This window comes from Callorhinchus milii, unplaced genomic scaffold (assembly GCF_018977255.1).
Source record: "Callorhinchus milii isolate IMCB2004 unplaced genomic scaffold, IMCB_Cmil_1.0 Scaffold5, whole genome shotgun sequence".
Lineage (NCBI taxonomy): Eukaryota > Metazoa > Chordata > Chondrichthyes > Chimaeriformes > Callorhinchidae > Callorhinchus > Callorhinchus milii.
The window spans coordinates 56,274,216-56,296,352 of NW_024704746.1; the positions used below are offsets into that span (position 1 = coordinate 56,274,216).

The 22,137-nt window shown below is 40.5% G+C and overlaps 1 protein-coding gene across 7 annotated transcripts in view; it reads left to right on the top strand.

Annotated features, from left to right (window-relative positions):
• The window catches only part of LOC103188281 (copine-8), a 203,712-nt gene that overhangs the window by 46,707 nt on the left and 134,868 nt on the right, over positions 1-22,137 (top strand). For all 7 annotated transcript variants that reach the window (XM_042335739.1, XM_042335740.1, XM_007908223.2 and 4 more), the window contains 2 exons: positions 4,577-4,617; positions 19,130-19,176. In XM_042335739.1, coding sequence (XP_042191673.1) covers positions 4,577-4,617; positions 19,130-19,176 — 88 coding nt within the window. The remainder of the gene's footprint in view (positions 1-4,576; positions 4,618-19,129; positions 19,177-22,137) is intronic.

The following is a 22,137-nucleotide window of genomic DNA, read 5'->3' on the forward strand; positions in this document are numbered from 1 at the left end:
GGTGGAAATAAAAGCAGATGATCTTTCCATCTCAGAAATCTTCTCTGTCTTCAACTAGATATAGCTACCACTACCATTTGATGAGTCTTAGTTGATGTCCTCTCATTAGTAAAATTACAATACCTTTCGGAGAAGATTTTCTTGTCCTTAATGTCTGTGTGGGTTTAACATTGAAGGATTGTTTGCAAAACAGAAGCAGTGGAGAAGGATAAGAACAAAACAGTGTGAAGGAGATATGCTAACCTACATAGCAAATTTTACCCCATTGTGTATGGTTCAGTTTATGGTGTGAAATGCAATGCAACTGAAGACAACAGCAGAAACTCGGCAATAAAGCTTTAATGGAAGGTGTTCAGTTGTGTTTGTAGTGAGAGCTTTTAAAAGCTTCTGATTTTATACTTCCCTTAATTGGTGTATAGTATTTACAGAGCAATAGACCTTGAATTCAATCCTGAGGTAATGTAGTGGGTATAGTTCAGTAGGTTTATCCCTTCAGCACTGTTGCATGTGAGAGATGTGTCATGAGAGTATGTGTCAATCTGTCCATGATACCGACTTCCCTGAACTTAATAAATGTTTCCTCTGATTAACTTTTGGATTCCTTTCAAACATTATTGTACTGGGAATTGTTTATGTTTTACTCAGAATGACTTTTTATCTCTGCAATTAAAAAATGCTGTATTGAACTTTCTAGACTTTGTCAGATTTTGCAGTTATTTTATTTGGAACGCTGACATTCAGCGTTTTAAGGCCACTAACAGAAGCCTCTTACTTTATATAATAATTAGGATTCCTGTGATTAGGATTAGAGTGAATCTACAGTTCTTTAGTTAACAGAATTAAAGAGATTAGTCAATAAATTGTTAATTCTATGTGACATTGGATTACTATTTAGTGAAAGTTTATATTATATATGCAGATAATCCAGAAGTCTGCACCCCGTGTCCTCTCCCGCACCAAACTCCGTGACCCCATCTCCCCCATTTTCGTCCGACTCCATTGGCTTCCTATCCTTCAGAGGATCCAGTTCAAGATCCTGGTCTTCACCTACAAAACCCTCCGTGGCCTCACCTCACCCTACCTCTGCGACCTCCGAACCCCATACCAACCCGCCTGCTCCCTCCGCTCAGCCGGCTCCAGCCTGCTCCATGTCCCCCGCCCCACCCACCCCACCATTGGCGGGAGAGCCTTCAGCCACTCTGCCCCCAACCTCTGGAATTCCATCCCACAACCCCTCCGCCTTGCCCCCTCATTAGCCTCCTTCGAGTCCCGCCTCAAAACCCTCCTCTTCGACCATGCCATCAGCCAACCCACTTCCCCCCACTCCCTTCTCCCTCCCTGACCCCAGCTTGGGTCTGAAATGCTGTACACTGTCCAGCGCCTTGGGACGCCTCCCGACGTGAAAGGTGCTATACAAATGTAATCTTGTTGTTGTTGCTTCGGGACTCCACACTGCCTTGGCTGAGGTCAGATAACTCAGTGCCTGTCAGACCTCAGGAGCTGGATGAGCGCAAATTTCCTTCAGCTGAATGTTGACAAGATGGAAGCCATACTCATTGGCTCTTGTCAACGAGTAAAATCCCACAGTTCTCACCTCCTCCACCTACCCAACCTCCCCCTAAAACTCTCCGAACCCGTAAGCAACCTAGGCATCAGGTTCGACCCCCAATTATCCTTCCTCCCCCAGATCTGGTCCCTCACCAGCACCGCTTTCTTCCACCTCCGACGCATCGCCCGTCTCCGCCAATACCTCACTCCAAAGGCCGCTGAAACCCTGGTCCATGCCTTTGTCACCTCTCTGCTGGACTATTCAAACGCCCTCCACACCGGCCTCCCCTCCACTAACATCCATAAAATCCAGATCATTCAAAACTCTGCCGCCCTTATTCTCACCCGCACCAAACTCCACTCCCCGATTATCCCAGTCCTTGCCAGACTGCACTGGCTGCCTGTCCCAAAGAGGATCGACTTCAAGATCCTCACTCTTGTCTTCAAATCCCTCCACTCCTCTGCACCCCCCGACCTCTCTGACCTCCTCTCTCCTCAAAACAGTGCCCGTTGCCTTCGAGTGATTGCAGGTCTGGCCTCCATGTTCCCTGAGTCCTCCGCTCCACCCTCGGCGGCCGTGCCTTCAGCCACTACGCCCCGAGGCTCTGGAACTCCCTTCCTCACTCCCTTGGCCTCGCCCCCTCTCTTCCTATTTTCAGGTCTTGGCTGAAGACCTTTCTTTTCGACCGCACCTTTGATCACCTTCCTCCCTCTCCCCCTAGCTCCGTTACTGTGAAGCGCTCTGAGAAGCCATCCAGCATGGAGGGCGCTATATAAATCCAAGTTGTTGTTGTAGTCATTGCAGTGCAGTCAGGAGGATCAAACCTCGAACCTTTCCTGTATGTATTGCTCAGCTATGTACTGTGTAAACTCACTGAGCTACTGGGACAACATTAATGAGTTTATATGATAAGGTAACATAATCTTTATGGGGACTCAGTCCTGCACTAGATTAGAAAGCCGCCCTTTAGTTTTGGCGTGAATCTGAGAAGACTGAAGAAACAAAAGTATCATTCCATTCTCAGCTGTTCAAGTTCTTGCTGAAACTAGGTTAAAGGGTTTCAACTGTGCTCCTTGTGGCAAAGCCAAAACATAAAACTACCTTCAATTTAGCAGCAGTTAACATTAAATTGGCAATCTCACTTAAACCATTCAAAATGATAACTGGAGGTGCTGGGGAACAAAAACCTTTTTGAGGCTGAGGTCAAATTAAAGGAAGAGAAGTAAGAAGAAAGAAGTGAACGCAGTTCTTTGATATTTATTAAAGATAGATTTTGTAAGTTTTCTTGGTTTTGATTATTATTCTGCATCTTTTCTAATGCATACTCCCTCCATCTAGCACTGTGCTCTACCACCCCATCCAAGAAACAAGCTAAAGTTGCAGTACCTCCAATCTCTCCAACCTGCTCTCTCCCTACACTATTACCCACTGTCTCCGCTCGACTGGCTCCAGCCTCCTCCGGACCCTCCACCCCACCATCGGCGGCCATGCTTTCATTCACTACACTCCAAAGCTGTGGAATTCTCTCCCTCAATCTCTTCTCCTTGCCCCCTCTGACCCCATTTTCAGGTTGCACTTGAACACGTTCCTCTTCGACCGTGCCTACTGTCAACTTCCCCCCACCCCCCGGCTCGGCATCGGGGTCCGCCAGTGTTGAGCGCTCCGAGGCACCATCCGGCCTGAAAGGCGCTATATAAATGCAAGTTGTTGTTGTTGTTAGTCGATTGGTGGATCACTTTCCAGTGGTAATAATTTCTTTTNAAAAAATGTGGTCACCAAATACACAACTATTTTTGGGACACGGCTGTGAGCAATGGACTGCCTCATTTCACCCACTAAATGTACAATCAATTCACTTTACAGTATATTCTGTGAAGCGCTTTCAGACGTCTCAATGATGTAATAAGGCGCTGTATCAAAGGCAAGGATTATTATTACTACATTAGCAATGAGCTGTGAGTTTAACCGTTTAAAATACTATTTTCTGCTTGCTTTTATATCTGTTTAGCTGTAAGAGATGGAATAGTTTGACTTCTGTCATAATAATAATCCTTGCATTTGATAACATGTCGTTCTAAAAAATTATTCTTTTTGAAGGGATTATTAACCCCAAAAATTGATGATCCTTCAATCAACTAATAACCGGGATCCTACTTAATGCTAGGTAAACAGAGGTATGAGGAGTAAGGAAACTTGCCTAAGGATTCACCCTGCCTGGGAATCGAATATAGGTCTTGTCGCTTGTGAGGCAAGTGCTCGAACTACACTCCAGAAACCATATGTTGTGAGCCCATCCTCGCTCGGCTCCCAAGCCCCCACCATTGAAATCAAGATTCTCGCCCTCACTTTCAGATGGTTCAATGGCCTCAGCCCATTCTACCTCTGCAACCTCCTTTCACCTTATTGCCTGGCAGCTCCTCAGCAACACCAGCCTGCTTCAAATCCATCACCTCATCAACAGTGGACAAGCCTTCAGCAATTGCGTTGCCGCTCTCTGAAACTCATAGAGCCCTCCCACTCACCCTCTAAAACCTGTCTTAAAACGGGTAGCACTTTGATCATCCATTTAGCCACTTTTGCATTCCCCTTTTGAGCTTCCCTCAGCTCGGTCTCCCAGTGAGTTGTGTGAAACAACACCAACTTGCATTTATATAACGGCCTTCATGTGGGGTAGTGTCCTGGAATGCTAAACGATGTCCTCCCAGTGTGAAATGTGCTATACAAATGTAAATTGTTTTTGTACTTGTGGTGCTCTGCAGTAATCTATTTGGTATGGTGGTTTGTGGGTGTGGTAGAACCTACAGAGATTGTTACTGCTTTCAGAGAGGGGGTCAATCAACAATTTGTCTGAGAAATGGCAAAAATGTGCCCAGTTGGGTCACTGAGTTCAAATATTATCTGAAACTAGGATTTGAACATAGTATTGGAGTCAAAATCAGTGCTTTGAGCACTATGAAGCCACACTGTAGTTTTACAATTTAAGGATTTAATATGCAACCCATTAATACAGATTTTGTTTCCCCACAGGAATCTTTTGGACAGAGATACATTTTCTAAGTCAGACCCAAGTAAGTAACTGATGATTTCTGCAATCTGTTTGTTTCTATTAATTGATTTAATTTTCTGACCAACTGAAGCTACAATCTATCTATAAATATAATAGAATTCATATTCTGTCAAACTTTATTGTAAATCCCAACCAAGTTGAAAAAGCGTTATCATTTCCCTTGCCAATAGTTAGTTTTAACATGTTTTTCTTGCTAAATAACTCATTGGATAATAATAACTTGCTAAATACTAAATTATTGATTTCTATATTTTCCTTAGTTTGCTATTTAAATGACTACTTTATGTTTGTCCCTTTATAATTCTTGTGTTGATGCATTTAATTTGCACAAATTTCTCCTTTCATTTTCATTCTGATTATTTTTTTCTATTCTTTTACAGGCCCTTTCCTTTTTAGTGACTTATTCTGTTCTTCTGCTTCTTTATCCTGTTTTTCTTTCTTATTCCAAAAAAATGACAAAGGTTTGGTATTATAAGTTATGTTCTATGTTTTAACCAATTGTGAGTCAATTTCAAAACCTCACATTTTTACAATCCTACATAGGTTGAAGTGCAGTAAGATGGTGTACTGTGTTGCAATGTATGTTAACTTAAAATCTTTCTAATCTTGTAATTGTAAAGAGACCAAACAATTTTGGAACCTACAGAAAATTGTGGTTGCGAGTTATGATGGATACTTTAAAAGGATAATTTTAACTTGGTTTAAACAAAAATTATAACAACAATTGGTTTTTAATATTAACCTGAGGACCCTAACTTTAATTGCTACACGGTCTAATCTATGTAGGCTGCTAAAATATGGCTAACATAGAATAGATTTTAGTGTTACTTTGCTTTATAGGTTGTATTTTATTGTGGGAATAAGGGAGTAACCAGCAAGACTTTACAAAATATTTAATCTCAATCTAAGTCAAACCTATGCTGGTTTTGTCTTCCTTTCTCACCATTCAGTTGTAACATTCAGTTTCTTCATAGTTGTTTCATTGTCTGGCTATAGAGCAATCGGTTTAAACGTTTTAAGGTTCACTGGGTTTGTGACTTTCAGCACCCATGAACAACCACCTGTGCTGATAACACAGTCCTACTGAAATGATTGCGACTGTTACTTTTTGAGTTGTTTTGACAATACAGTGGCACTATGAAGTGAAAGTAATGATGTTCTATTATTATCAAATGGAATAGCTGCATACAAACAGCAATGACAAGTTTGTGAGTTAAACTCTATTCCTACTGTGCAGCCGGTAAATATTATTGGTGCTTATGGCCATTGGTAATGCATTAGAAAAACATTTTAAGGGAAAGGACCATTCAGACAGTATTATGTAGGAATTACAATAAAACATTTTTGAGTTTTTTTGGTGCTAGTAGTAATATGACTTTCAGGTAATTTGGTTTTAGGCAGTGATTGCAATGTAACGTACTTGTGGAGAAGGAATAAAGGCATCCCCAATGTCACAATTTTGTGAATTGTCTGATTTTGGCGCACCAAATGCCATGTGCAGTCACCTAGTTTTAAAGAGAACTAAACATTTCCAGCTGCACTTAAGGTTGCTCCTCTCTAGCCCATGTGGCATGCAATGATTTCCCATAAACAACAAACCGAATAAGCGAGTAACCAGCAAGACACTACAAAATATTTTATTCTCATTCTAAGTCAAAACCATGCTGCCAGGATCGGACAACAGGAAATCTCTTCCTTATGGAGTGGCAATGTCAATGATATCTCGGATGGTAATGTTTTCCAATTATAAAAGTTTAATTAATAAAATACTAAAGACAAAGTCCACAACATAAAGGATTAAAGTAAAAGAAGAATTCAAATAAAATAAACGATATACAAGAATTTTACTTAATTCTTCAAAGTGCTTTCAGACCATGCTTTCTTTAAAAAACAGGCTTTACTTGTCACAGGATCTCTCTCCCCAATATTTGATCATTTGTGTGCATCTTTACCTCAATTCAATCTTAAATATTTTGTTGGGTTTTTCATCCAGAAGTTTATCAAAAAATCATTAACAGTTTTTTCATGAGTTTGTAATCTTTAGTTTGACTCAAGTTCTGGAGGTTGTAGATTCAAGCCCATATTAACATTTGAGTTCATTCATATATCAGGCTGACACGTAATATAGCATCATCACTCGAGGTCACAGATTCAAAATAGTATCTAAAAGAAGCAGAGGGGAGGTGAGAAGAATTTTTTTCACGCAGCGAGTTGTTCGAATCTGGAACGCATTGCCTGAAAGGGTGGTTGAGGCTGATTAAATAACTACTTTTAAAAATGCGGCGGACAGGTATTTGAGGAGGACGGGTTTGCAGGGTTATGGGGAAAAGGCTGGGGTGTGGGATTGCCATTAATTGCTCTATTCAAAGAGCCGGCACAAACTCGATGGGCCGAATGGCCTCTTTTTGTGCTGTACAATTCTATGATTCTATTCTATGATCATAGGTGCTATCTTTCACTATTTTGTGTGTCTTTTCAGGTGAAAAGATTCCATGGAATTATTTAACAATTATTTGCAACTATTTCAGTTTCTCCCAGGGTCCAAGGCAACATTTGGTTGCTGCATTTTCCTAAAAGAAATGTGACTGCACTTGATAGTAATTACTTGTGGAAGGGCTTTGAGATGTTTTGACATAATAAGATACAAAACCGTTATAAATTCTTCTGCTCCTGATTCTTGCAAATGTACTTTTTTTTGCTTGTTGTAATCTAAATATGTTCTCCATCACTGCAATATCCACGTCTCTCATCATCCTAGGTACAATTCAAAACTTTTCTCCATCCGAATAGAAATAAAATGCATTTCTATTGGGGAAAAAAAGACGGCTTTAGGGAAAAAACGGATAGAAAACAGACTGAAAGAAAATAAAAGTCAGTAAGTAAGAAAGAAAAAAAAGAAGAGAAAATGAAGAAAAATTATCTGGAGGATTGTTGGTCACGACATCAAGAGAAACTCCTTTCTCATTTCGAATAATGCTGTGAGATCTTTAATGTCCACCTTATAGAGATCTTTAATGACCCATGAGTGCTACCAACTGAACCAGGCTGACACGAGCCAAATAAAGTCAATGAAGTCTGCATGACATTCCTTGTGTTTGCCTTCTGCCCCAGTCTACTAGCACATGTAAAGTCATCTTGGTCCCAAATGCAACTTGCTTGAGTAATGACTGAGAAAGAACAAGTCTATTCAGTTCCATGACTACACATCAATATTGAAAAATGGATACATTTTGTTCAAATATATCGTGGCTGCTATGATGAAGAAAATGCTTACCCCTCTCCTGTAGGGGAGATAAGTTTTTATTTATGTGCAATAAGGGCAAATGCATATTTCAATTACTTGATTTGAGTTAGGGAGCTGAAAACGCATGCTGGCGATATAAGTCACTGGTGAATCACTTTGGATTTGTGGCTGAGAGGGCTTGGTCGTTCTCATGCTTAACCTCATATAAGGTATTTTATGTATGACTCAATGCGAACAACAACAAGATTACATTTGTATAGTGCCTTTCACGTCGGGAGGACGTCCCAAGGCGCTGGACAGTGTTCAGCATTTCAGATCCGAGTTGGAGTTGGAGAAGGGAGGGGAGGGGAAGGGTGGTGGCTGATGGCATGGTCAAAGAGGAGGGTCTTGAGGCTGGACTTGAAGGAGGCTAAGGAGGGGACGAGGCAGAGTGATTGTGGGATGGAATTCCAGAGGTTGGGGGCAGAGTGGCTGAAGGCTCTCCCGCCAGTGGTGGGGCAGGTTGGTAGGGGGATGTGGAGCAGGCCAAAGCCAGCTGAGCGGAGGAAGCGGGCGGTTTGGTAAGGGGTTAGGAGATCGCAGAGGTAGGGTGGGGCGAGGCCATGGAGGGCTTTGTAGGTGAGGACCAGGATCTTGAACTGGATCCTCTGAAGGATAGGGAGCCAATGGAGTCGGGTGAGAATGGGGGAGATGGGGTCACAGAGTTTGGTGCGGGAGAGGACACGGGCTGCAGAGTTCTGGGAGGAGTTGGGAAGGCTGACAAGCAGGGCATTTGCATAGTCGAGACTGGAGGTGATGAAGGCATGAACAAGAGTTTCAGCAGCCTGAGGGGTGAGCTGGTGGTGGAGTCGGGCGAAGTTACGGAGGTAAGGGAAGACATGGTCTGGATGTGGAAAAGACAGTTGAGGGTCGAACAAGACACCTCGGTTCCTGACTGGCTTGGTGAGTTGAAGTGTGCAACCATGGAGGTTGATGCTGCCAGAGCCTGAGGTGCTGAGGCGCTGGCGCGAGCCAATCAGGAGGGCCTCAGTCTTGTTCACATTCAAATGTAGGAAATTTGTCCTCATCCAGGACTTGATGTCCGACAGGCAGTCTGCCAGGACAGCAGTGGCCCTGGAGTTGAGGGTGGAGGTAACAAAGTGGAGACGGCGAGAGAGATAGGAATCGAACCAGGCAAGGACAGGTTCTTGAAGATTAAGTAAAGAGGAGGGGCGGTGTATGAGGATGGAGTGGTCGACAGTGTCGAAGGTGGCAGAGAGGTCGAGGAGGACAAGGAGGCAGAGGGAGCCCTGATCACAGATGTTCAGAATGTCATTAGTGACTTTGACCAGGGCTGTTTCCATGCTGTGGGCAGTCCGGAAGCCGGATTGGAGGGGTTCGAAGAGGGAATGGCGAGAAAGAAAGGAGCGGAGCTGGGATGCGACGACTTGTTCCAGGACCTTGGAGAGGAATGGGAAGTTAGAGATAGGGCAGTAGCTGGAGAGTAGGGATGGGTCCAGGGAAAGTTTTTTCAGGATGGGGGTAATGACGGCTGTTTTTAGGGGGGTGAGAATTGAACCGGTGGACAAGGAGAGGTTGATAAAGTCAGACAGGAGAAGAGCCAGAAGGTGGAGCTGGGAGATGAGGCAAGCGGTGGGAATGGGATCGAGAGAGCAGGTGGTGGATTTGAGTATGCGAACAGTCGTGGTGAAGGAGGAGGGAGAGATAGGGTCAAAGGAGTATAGGGGGGGGGTGGGTCATGAGGGAGAGGTGATGTGGGGTTGGCAGTGGACGGGGCTGAGGTGGCTGAACGTATCCCCTCAATTTTGGATTCGAGGAAGTCCAGCATCTCCTCACAGTTGGAGTTTGAGGAGAGGATGGGCGAGGCATGGGAAGGTGGATGGAGGAGATGGTTTGTGGTGGAAAAGAGAAGCCTGGAGTTGTCCTTTGCCTCCAAGATAACCTTGGAGTAGAAGGAGGATTTGGCAGAGGCAAGAGAGTAGTGATAGGTCTTGGTATAATGAAGCCAAATCTGCCGATGGACCATTTGTTTGGATTTGGTCCAGGCGCGTTCGGCAGCTTGCACTTGTGCCTAAATCGAGTATTAAATTGAGTCAGAATCAAGTCAATCCTCTATGAGCAGGTATTGGTAGTCCAAGTTCTGAGCCAGAAGGAGGTCTGTGGTACTCCAGGTCACAGTCCAGATGACAGACTAGGGAGTCTGGCTCAGTGAGGATTCATCCCACTTAGTTTTTTTTGCGAGCTGAAGCTTTCTGTTGCTTGTGCAGCTAAGACACTATCTGTGAGAACAGATAGTGTCTTAGCTGCACAAGCAACAGAAAGCTTGTCAGATAGTACCCTCAAAGGCAAGCTATGTGGTTTCAGATAGTTGAACTCCAGCAGCACTCCAATGCAAACACCCAACTGACCCCAAAAACATATTAAGCTCTCTTATTACAGTAGCACCTCATTAAAATCACTAAAAATCTAAAGAATAAAATCATTGTTCAGCTGAATTTTAAAGTATAGTATGTCTCACACAGAATACTGAATCACTTATATATAAACATAATATTGGAGCAAAAGTAAGCTATTTGGCCCATCAAGTCTACCAATCATTAATTCCCAAACTGTATCTAATTCCATTCTCCCATCTTTTGTCCATTTCTCTTAATAGTTTTACTTATCTCTCTCTTTTGAGAGCCGTAGTTGAATCTGTAAAAATGTGCTGTCCAGAATCTCACCCGCACCAAACTCTGCATGCCCATCACCCTAGTCCTCACCAGGCTCTACCCACACTGGCACTCTCTGAATTGATTTCAAGGTCTTCAACTTCATCAGTAAATTTCTGTAAACTTCTCTTACTCACTCTCCTCGCTTGCTCCACTCGACAACCCAGGTATGCCGCACATCCCCAATCCCCTACTCCCCACTATCAGTAGCTGAGCCTTCAACCAACCCCAACCATATGGAACTCCTTCCCTCTTGTCCCCTCTCTATCTGGCTTTAAACACCACCTACATCTTCAACTGCACCTACAATCACCTCTCCCTTCTCCCTTGTTTGACTTTCAACACCATCTCTGTGAAGTTATCTTATAATAATAATCCTTGCATGTAATATTATGCATTATCATGTTGTTGAGACGTCTCAAAGTGCTTCATAGAGTATACTATAAAGTGAATGGACTGCATATTTTGTGGGAGAAATGCGGCAGCCAATTGCGCACAGCAGTATCTCTCAAACAGTCATAGATTGAATGACCAAATGATTATTATTATTATTTGAAGGGGTTATTACTCCCCAGGAAGCGACCCACCAATCGACTAATAACCGTGTTCCTTCTTATCACGAGGTAAACAGAGGCGTGTGGAATAAGGAAAGTTGCCTAAAGTTTTGCCCTGCCCAAGAATCAAACCCAAGTCCTCTCGCTTGCGAGGCGAGCGCCCTAATCAATACGCTATAGGACTCATGCAAAGAGCACTATAAAATGACAATTGTTATTGTAAAGATTGTTTTTCTGGGATCTTCGTCTGCTGGTTCAGCTCTAACAAATCACCGACTGTCCAGCACCTTGGGACGGCATCCTGATGTAATTTGTTGTTGTTTACATCTTATCCTGATTGTGGAATTAGAGTGAGACTTCTTTATCCTGCTCACTCTGTACCCTTTTGTTGTCACCTAATACAGACACAAAAAACGCCATTGTCAAACCCTATGTCCATCCTGGAAGCACCTCATTCATGATGAACACATTTTTTTGCAACAAAGCATCCATTGGGTCCCAGCAGTGAAACCAAAGTGAAATCATAAACACCCAATAGCATAAAGATTTAAAACACCCAATAGCATAAAGACTTAAAATCCAATTGTTGATTGATTTTTCCAGTCAAACGGATAGAAAACAGTTCTATGAATTGGATTTGGCTGGTGAGTTCACCGAGCTATTTGACAGAAATGTGGGGAGAGTTATACTAAACAGTTTTTGGTATTTTATTTAATTGAATACTTATTCTTCCTGGACATATACACTGTATATAAAAAAATATTATTATACATGGGCATCATGTATTATACATTATACATTATACATGCATTATACATATATACATATACATTATACATTATACATATACATCATACACAAATCTAGCATGTCCCACCAGTCCCCAATTTATCTCCAAGTCAGGACACAGAATTAAGAACAGCAGTGAGCATATTCAGTGGGACATTTTTGCTGGGAAATTAGGTCATTCTACTTAGAATTGCGAACTCATAGCTTCAGTTCCTTCAGAATGACCAAATTGAAAGCCATAGCCCTACATTCAATAACGCTTTTGACCTGGTGAGAATTTGTCACAGAAGAATCAATTCTTCATTAGCCTTTTGTAAGCATGTCAGAATGTGGCGTTCACTCTGCTGGGATTAGAGCCTATTCAACATTTCCAGGCAACAGTGTTTTTTTAGGTCAGGTTGCCATATGTTGGCTGGCCTCTGGCCCTGTTTGTCAGAGCTGAGAATTGGAGAGCCCTCTTTCATTTTTGTAAAACACAATTAACAAATCGACCTGCTGCCTCTTTTTAAACCACAATGCCACATTGTAAACCATAAAATGTTTGTTTCATTCCAAATAATCATATATTAGATAAGGCTAAAAAATTGTGTGACCTTATTGTGATGTACCTTATTTTACTTCTCCATACTCGAGTTGCATCATGAGGAAAGGCAGAAGTAAGAAACCCGAATGAAAATAATATTTGATAATTATTTAAGGAAGTCAAGTTTTCCCTTTATTAGATATATTAGATAATTATTTATGGAGGACAAGTTTGTAGGGCTATGGGGAGAGATTGGGGGAGTGGGATTGAATTTGATAGCTCTTTTCAAAGAGTCGGCACAAACACGATGGGCTGAATGATCTACTTCTGTGTTGTATAATTCTATGAAAATAAAATATGGTCTCTGAACAAAATTCTGGTCAGGGATGAAAGTGCAGCATTTTTGACCATTTGTTCCAATTTACACTCAATATTAGCATCGAAGGTGAAGTTGATGCAGAGGGAAAAATATGAGATTTAAGTAGGTAATTATCTTGGTGGATTTCCTTTATACATCATTGTGAAATTTGCCTCAGGTGAATTATCTCCCAGGTGAATTATCCTTGTGAATGGCTAGCTCACAGCTGCTAGGGAAGTACATTGTATGAAATGGGAAGTTGATAAATGATCATCATTAATAGGATCTCTGTAGAGAGTGGCCACCCGGAGCCATTGAACTGCAGTGCTTCTATCTTTCACTTTCCTGGAACACAGAAAAATATTATTTGGTACTGTTTTAAATGCAAAGTTCATGAGCTGCGTAGATGCATTATAACTCAATATTTTCTGGTGGACATACTGCATGTCAATCCCTTTGAGAAACAGTTTACCAACTTTCTATTTACAAAAATGTCCTTTGGTAGCTGTGGACCATCTGTTCACTTGGGTAATTCACCTAGTAGACTGAAAGAAGTTTTAAAATTCAATATCATTGAGGAATAAGGCATATAATTTTTTTTCTTGAGAAAAAGCAGGGTGATTGTCCTTTAATTTCATTGTATATGGTGATGGGGGTGAGGGGTAGATCTCGTGTTCAACAGCCAGCCTGGTGCATGGGCATGGCTTGGAAGGATAGACCAGGCAGGGAATCATCCCAATCAGCTCCTGTTAACCCTGCACGCCAAAGCCCTAACCAGAAAAGTGGTCTAAGCTGAACAAGCAGGGGAAAAGCTTGCCAGACGGTGCTATCAATGGCAAGTTATGCGGTTTTAGCTGGTTAGTCTCACACTCTGGGGTCCCCAAGCCTTGGCTCTTGCCAACTTGCACCTTACTTTCCGGAATTGGGTAAGCGGATGGTCCCCTCCAGGGAGAGAGTGTGCATTCCATTCCAACAATTTATCTCTGGAATTTCCATGTGTAGGTGGGTTGCATGGAAATCTCAGTTTGGTTTGGATATTTCTTCAGCATGGGGGTGGGTTTTCGCGTGAGTCAAGACACCTGGCTGACCCCTAAATATCTTGTGTTCAGAATTAAAGATTGATCTGAGCAAAGTAAAATCTGGTGATAAACTTTAATGTATGGTAATCTAGCTAAATGTGTCACTCTGGCTTAGCTGATAGCACTAAATAGGGTAGGCTGACACTTCAGTGCCATGCTCAGGGCATGTCTCATTGTCAGAGGTACCATCCTTCAGATAAGACGTTACACCGATGTCCTGTCTTCATGTTCAGGTGGACATTTACAATCCCATGGCACTATTTGAAAAGACAAGGGAGTTTCTCCTGGTGTCCTGGCCAACAATCCCCAAAGGCATAGAAAAAAAGTTTATCTCATGCTTCATGAATAGAGTGGGCACACTGGGAGATCATTGATGTGAACCCAGTAGGAATAAGAGAAGTCCAAATCTATTTGATACAATTTTCTTTAATGTTTTAACATCCAGCACACAGACGCCAATCTTGTATAAATCTAATAAATGTCACAAAAAGGTTTATTAGCCCTGTAGCATATTGGTTGGTTAGTGGGCTCATCTTGCAAGGGAGAGAACCCAGGTTTGTTTGCTGGGCCATTCCAGAAAACTGATGTTTCATAATAATGGTAATAGAGTAGCTTATCGAGACATAGTGGCTGTTGGGATTTGTCTTGCTAGGAAAGCATTTTGGGCTTTTGGGCTTTGGCTTACAGAACTGAAGAAAAGTCATAGCTCCTTGAAAAGTCAGAAAGCATAGACAACCATAAATATTGCTGCAGAACTGCTCTCAGAATCAGTACAACCTCAGGGAGGCTCTCACTTACCTTCCCCTCTTCAACAACATATTCTATGAGATATGGAACAGCTGCAAATGTAGAAATTCCTCCAATGTCGGGACATATTTGTATTGAGATGAAAAATTTATGGGCTCATCCTTACCACCATGGTTGTGATTCTCTTCATCCGGCCCTCTATGATTCTATGGCATTTCTGCTTCTAAAGCATGAAACACTTTAAGAAGCTATGCCCTCTACCAACTAAAGAAACCAGCACTAACTGTGGTGTCAAAATTCTGAGGTCTAATAGCCTCTTCCTGTTTTCTTCCAACTTAGTTTCTCAAAGGAAAATACTTTTTTTGTCACAATTGTTCCATATCTGAACAAACATACGCCCTTCAATCATTAATTTTTTTCACTGAAGAGCGAAAGCCAAAGCACAGAAAAAACACAAAAGAGTTCACTTTTTATCATAATGGAGGAGATGGGGGGGGAAAAAGAGTGGGCGCAAAGGAGAGATGTGTCGGTTAATTGAGAGAGTGGAGGGGGAGAGAGGAAGAGAAGGGGAAGGATTTGGGTTGGACAAAAAGTGAAAGAGTTTGGGCCGGATGATTGTTGGAGATCAAGGGTTGGAGGGGTTTGGGATGGCGGGGGCAGAAATAGATGGGGTTGGGTTGAGAGTTGCAGAGATGGGTGCGTTTGAGATGAGGGAGAGAGAGTTGGAGGGGGTTTGTGTTGAGGATAGCAGAGAGTAGGAAGGGTTGAGGGGAGAAAAGAGGGGAGGGGTTAGGGCAGAGGTTTCGGAGGGGTTTGGGGTGTGAGAAATGGGTGTCTACATGGGTGGGGGAGGAATGTTGATGGTTGGGGTCTGTAGAAAGCCCCTGACAGGGCACTTGGTTGCAAGTTGTGTCGCTTTGGCTGGTTGGGGTGCTCATATACAATTGGTATTAGCATAATGGGATTATGGTGTCCCGTGGCATAGTGGTTAGTGCCCTCGCCTCACAAGCAAGAGGACCCATGTTTGATGCCTGGGTGGTGTGAAACCTTAGGAAAGTTTTCTTACTCCATACGCCTCTATTTTTCTAGCAGTAAGTAGGAATCTGCTTGCTAGTCGATTGGTGGATTGCTTTCCAGGGGTAATCATTCCTGCCAAAAAAATTATAATTTGGTCACTCAATCCACGACTGTTTATGGGACACTGCTGTACGCAATTGGCTGCTGCGTTTCGCCCACAAAATATACAGTCAATCCACTTTACGGTATATTCTGTGAAGTGTTTTGAGATATCTCAATGACTTAATAAGCCACTTTATCAAATGCAAGGGTTATTATTATTATAATAATTCTTTCATTGATATCCCCCTATATATTACAGTATTTAATAGAAATTCTGACAAATTGGGTATATGGAGGAAAATAGAGGAATTTTTCCTTCCATTTAAATTGGGATCAAAAATTTTGGAATGTGTTTTTCTGTAAAGAGGCAGAATGCATGATTAAAATAATGCACATGAGTTTTGTTTTCTAAATCTGAACCTTTATTTTGTTGAGGATTTTGTGGGTCTCTTATTTTGAACTATTCAGGCAGTTACGTGAATCTTCTGTTCTCTGCGTCATCCCTTCATTGCTGCTGAGATCATGTCACACAGTGATTGACTAATTATGTACCCAAACATGACCGCCAGTGCATAAAAATCATAAGTGTCCAGAATGCTATCTCTAAATTCTGATACGATAGTAAAGGAAGAATTTTTTTTGAAAAGCAAGCACTAAATTAAAATAAATCCGCAGTGAGATCAACAGTATATGTTACGATATATATCCACAGTTGACAACTCAGAATTTGTTCAAAGACTGACCTAAGTGAGGGGTCTGATAACATTATGGATTGTGAATAGTTAGCCTTTCCAGTTTGTATCCGTGCTTCTGTTGGCACAATTGTTTCTTGTGAGAGAAATTTAGAAGGATTTATCAGAGTACAAGGGCCAATATCACTTCACCCAGTTTATAACAGAATGTAAATATTTCAGTGAGAGTGTGTTTGTGCATATTGATATTTAATGGACAGATTAGGTGCAAGATGTCCATTGAAAGTAAAGGACCATGGGGAGAAATTTCATCTGGGTCTAGATTTACTCTATCTACTTTCAGTGGACATCTTGTACCTAATCTGTGCATTAAATATCAATATTTTACAGCAGCCAGAAATTCACCAAATCTTGAATACAGCCTTCATTTTGACAACCAACAACTTGTGTATATAAAGCGCTCTCCACATAAGGTAACATTTCAGAGTGCTTATAAGGATGGAGTTGGATGCCAAGCAAAGATGAGTGAATAGATGCAAATTTTGAGCATTTTATGGGTGGCCATGAGTGCACATTCAGAATTTTACATAAAATTTTACATAAAATTCGACATGATCAAGAGTAGATTTGGGTGGAATTGTTCCCCATGGCCTCTAGTGTAGTGACTGTTTTCATGGGCAAATGAGGAGACTATCTGTGGCAGTAAAGATCCACAAATAGCCCAGGAGGTGTTGACCTATTTATGTATATGCAGAACAAATTCCCTTCTCTTATCAAATTGTGTCATGGGACCTTTAAGAGTCACCTGAACTGGCAGACATGTTATTTGCCACATTTTATGATGGTGAGTTCCTCTTTCAAATAAAATTCCATTTACCTCGGAAACTGAAGTTCTGATATGGACAGGTATCTGTTTGTGTAAAACTCGATTGTCTCTTGGGATAGTTTTCAATAAGCACACAAGACTGGAGTTTCCTTATTCCTCCAAAGTGTACACTCAGTGGCCATGTTTGGCCTGAGAGAATCGGTCATAAAGAACATAATTATGCCAGATGTATACTTTGAAATGGGTTCTCATCTGACCTATCTGTCCAACCACATTTTGGATATACGAGTCAAGCTTCGATCTCATCTAAAAAGCTTACGTTAGCATAAGGCAACCTCAGGTAATTAATTGTCAACAACTTGCATTTATATAGCAGGGTAGCGTCTCAGAGCGCTTTCAGATTAGATCTGGACAAATGGGAAATTTCAGATCTTTCCAAGCAAATTGAAAATTTTAAAATATGTAACCAAGCTCTGGCTATGGCATTTCTGCTTCTAAACCATTCAATAGATAGATGGCAACATTTATGCCCTTGAAAAGGTTTGGACAAAGAAGCAAATGTATTTTGATGCGCATTATATTTTTCACACGAGAAGCAGGTGACTGTCTTTGCTTCACTTATTAGTGAAACAGAATTAAAATTTCCTTTCATTGATGAGTTTTGTTTTACAAGCACCATCTGGAATAATTGATGTGCGTCAAATTGTTGATCTTGAGGTAGATTTGACACAATGAGGTAGATTGACACAAGCGAACAAAATTTACTCTGGATATTGAAACGCTTCAGTTCAAAACAAACAAGCAATAGTTTGGGTCTCCACAAGCACCAATATTCATTACTTTTGTACCATGAAGATTTGCTTATAGACGACTACTACAACTACACTAAAGATTGGAATTCAAAAGGACCTCTTTATAAATATTGTATTTTACCATTTACTTCCATATTTCTATGTACATATTTCATATTTCTATTAACATCTGTTTAACATCAGAATTAAGCAGCATTAACAGTAGCATTTTATTGTGCTAACTTGTATAAGAGATCCACTTTGGACATTTGATTCCAATTCTTGTTATACAAGAATGCCTTATTTCTAATTTGCACAAAACTGAAACATAAATCAGATTTAATCATTTCAAGCCCTGCATGATAATGTACATTTTAGTCTCTAGGCCTATGTAACTGATGATTGTGATGTTTATTGTGTTTACTCAGATAAATCATTCCCATCTATATTGGATGTAATGATATATTTTATAATTTTGTTACCTTGAATATTTTTTGCAGTCGTTACCATCTGCCCAAAAACATGGCCACTTTGTAATAAAAATTGTGGCTTTTGCAGTTAGATGCTTGATGTTTCTTGGAATGTTCTAGTGTTAAATGTATCATAATCTAATGTTACAAAATTGGATTATGTAACTGAATCTCCATTCTCAATGATCATGTCCATTGTATTTTCATGTAAACAAATTGTATTTTGATGTAAACAAATTATACTACTTTGTTTTAAGATGCTTATTCCAAGCCCCCCAAAAATGCAATTCTGTGTTTGACTAATTGAAGTCTAGTAATTATACAATTTATTTTAGTGGAAAATAAATATTTTCTTTGAAATAATAAATTGATTTCAATTCCACAAATTCAAAATATGTGTCAAGCATAAGAATGTACATAGAAAGAAAAGCCATACTTTGTAGGATAATCCATAACAAACATGCAACACTTGTTTCCTTTAACACAGAAAAATAATGATTTTGTTTGTTTTCTTTGACAAACTTATTAGTTTATTGCATTGAATAAAGTAACTTTGGGATTCTGACCTTTGCGGTTAATTACTACTAATTTTCATTTATCTTTTCTGCAGTTTGTGTTTTGTACTTGCAAGGAATTGGAACGAAGGAATGGAGAGAGGTATGTAAAAAAGATTTGAAATACTAAAATATGAGGGCTGAATTTCATTAAGTAAATGTAAACACTGAACGCAAATACTGTATTCAATATAAAGACTGAATGTGACCATTGCTGCAAAGGCTAAAAGTACTGGATGTGATACATAATTATGACATTTTTCTCCTTGATAGAATCATAGAATATTACAACACAGAAAGGAGGCCATTCGGCCCATTGTGCCTGTGCCACAATCAGTCCTACTCTTCTGCTCTTTCCCCATACCCTTGCAATTTTTTCCTTTTCAAGTACCTATTTAATTCCCTTTTGAAGGATGTTATTGAATCTGTTTTTACCATCCTTTCAGGCAGTGGATTCCAGACCATAACAACTCTCTGTGTAAAAAAAATTCTTCTCATTTCCCTTCTGGTTCTTTTGCCAATTATCTTGAATTTATGTGCCCTGATTACTAACCCACCGGCCAGTGGAAACAGTTTCTCTCTCTACTCTACCTGTATTAAATCCCCCCTTAAAACCCCCCATCTTCTCTGCTCTAAGGAGAACAATCCCAACCTCTCCAGTCTCTCCCCAAAACTGAAGTCCTTCATCCCTGGTACCATTCTGGTAAGTCTCCTCTGCACCCTCTCCAAGGCCTTGATATCCTTCCTAAAGAGTGGTGCCCAGAATTGGACACAATACTCCAGCTGAGGCCTAACCAACAACTTGTCACATGATTTCTTTGGAAATAAAATCAGATAAGGTGAAAATGAGATGAATGTTTGCGAATGAAAATTTTGAATAAGGGAAGCATATTAGCCAGGCACCACAGGGGGCTTTTTACTTTTTTTGAAATAGTGCGATGGGATCTATAACGCCCACCTGAACTCAGCACCACTAAAATATTTGCAATTCTAACATGAAAGAGAACATTCAGACTTTTAAATACACTTTTGAATCATTCTTTTACTTTGCTGCCAATGGTTATCAGTTCAGTCTTGCCCCGGAGGCCATTCATATAATAGTCAGCATTTTCATGGAGTAAAAGAGTACAATGTATGATTTTGCAAAGAATGAGTGCTTCATAGGGAGGATTAATGCTTTCTGTACAATTATGTATCCACATAATATGTTCTAACTAGGATCCAATATGTGATATTTCTTAATGGATATCAATAATGATCAGATTTCCAAAAATACTATATCAGTTATGTTCAATATAACTGATATAGTATTCACAGAATTCAATATTCACCAATTAATTCATGCCATTATATTGGATATTTTAAATTTCCCAGAGCTTATCTCAGTCTAGAATACACTGAGTTCCGACTCACAACTTAATCAATTTGAATCTGTCTGTCCCATTCTCTCAGACTGTAATTAACAACTGGAATGGATTGTCAGGAAAGGCGTTGAGGCCAGGATGTTGGACTTATTCAAGAAACAGTGTGATGCTGTAATGAAAAAGTGAACATTAGTAATCTTGAATAATTAGTCAAATGTTCCAACAGGCATTATTATCCAAACCTCTCTTGTGAATAAGTGAAGACTCCGACCTTGAGAGTGTGCATCTGTCCATACCGATCCGGATCAGAGGAATAATTTGGAATATATTGTACACAAGTGTGAAATCAATTCAGTGACAGTCAGCAGCATTTTAAAAGGCTATTGTGTAATGGGGCTGAAGTATGAGGAAGGAACATACCTGGGAGAGGAGGGAGTGAATGAACCGGATAATCCTGAGCACAATTTGTAAATTGGAATAGGGATAGAAGAAGAATAAATAAGGATAAGAGTGACTTGACCATTTTAAAAAAGTTCTTTGGGGCTACGGAAGTGTGGAAAATTAGGGAATTTACGATTGAGGGTCAATAATTTTCAAAGAGAGTGAAAAATTTGGAATGACTGTGAGGAGAAAACCACCAAAATGGGCAATGGAGGAAGGGATTGGGGAAGAGAGCAGCTGCAGCAGAGGTGACCAACCAAGCTCCTGCTTAACTGGTCTCATCCCCATTTCACTGGTTCCTCCCTAGTGCCTTTTATTGTAGATGATAGCAGCCCTATTGTGTGGGACACCCAGACCAATCATAACTTGGGTTAGTTAAGGAGTGAGGATTTCTACACTGTCATGTACTTTATTCTAACCAAATAAGAGAACCTCCTCTGCACTAGTCAGAATGTTTGCAATTCCCTTAGCAACATCATTGTGAGTTCTTTGATTAATGATAATTAGTGAGAAATGAGAAGGTTTGTGCTGTAGACCCATGCATACAGGAAACTCCGTTGGACCTAGTTTGAGATTGTCAAATTCATTTCGTGTAGGATCAATAGTGTGGAAAGGTCAGAAATTTCATCCCCTCAATTATTTTGAATTAAATTTCAATGTTGAAAGGACAGTACAGTGAGCCGTTGCATCACAGATTTAATCAGGTTACTTAAATGAATTTATACAATTACACACAGATTGCAAGTTAAACTGATAAAAGCATAGAAAAATGACTGGCCTTTGACAGCAAAAAGGAAATAGAAGCTGTCTGATGCCAAGTGAAATCAGGGGTTATTTACTGAAGTTCTGTTAGCTCTATGCAATTGGGCAATTAAATTGAGCAAGATCAGAGCTCTTGATTATCTGTCATACAAGCATCTAGTGCAACAGTTTTACAACCATCCAAGTAGGGGTTGAAGTTAATGAAGTTAAGGTAAGATGGGTGCTTCTCAAACATTTATGCCGGTTAAGTTACCTTTTTGTTTTGGAATATCACTAAAACAAAACATGTAAATGTCTACTACTTTATTGGCTGTTATTATTCAGTATCATATATCACTATGCTTACAGGATTATGCAGGATTTCAGGAGATGATTAAAATCCATAAATTTGCTTTGAATTTATTTTGCAGTTGTAATGATTTTCAAAACAGTCCTATCTCAATTCCTATTTTGCTCTTTTGCTTTTCTTACTCACTTTCTTTATCCCGCAGTGGAAG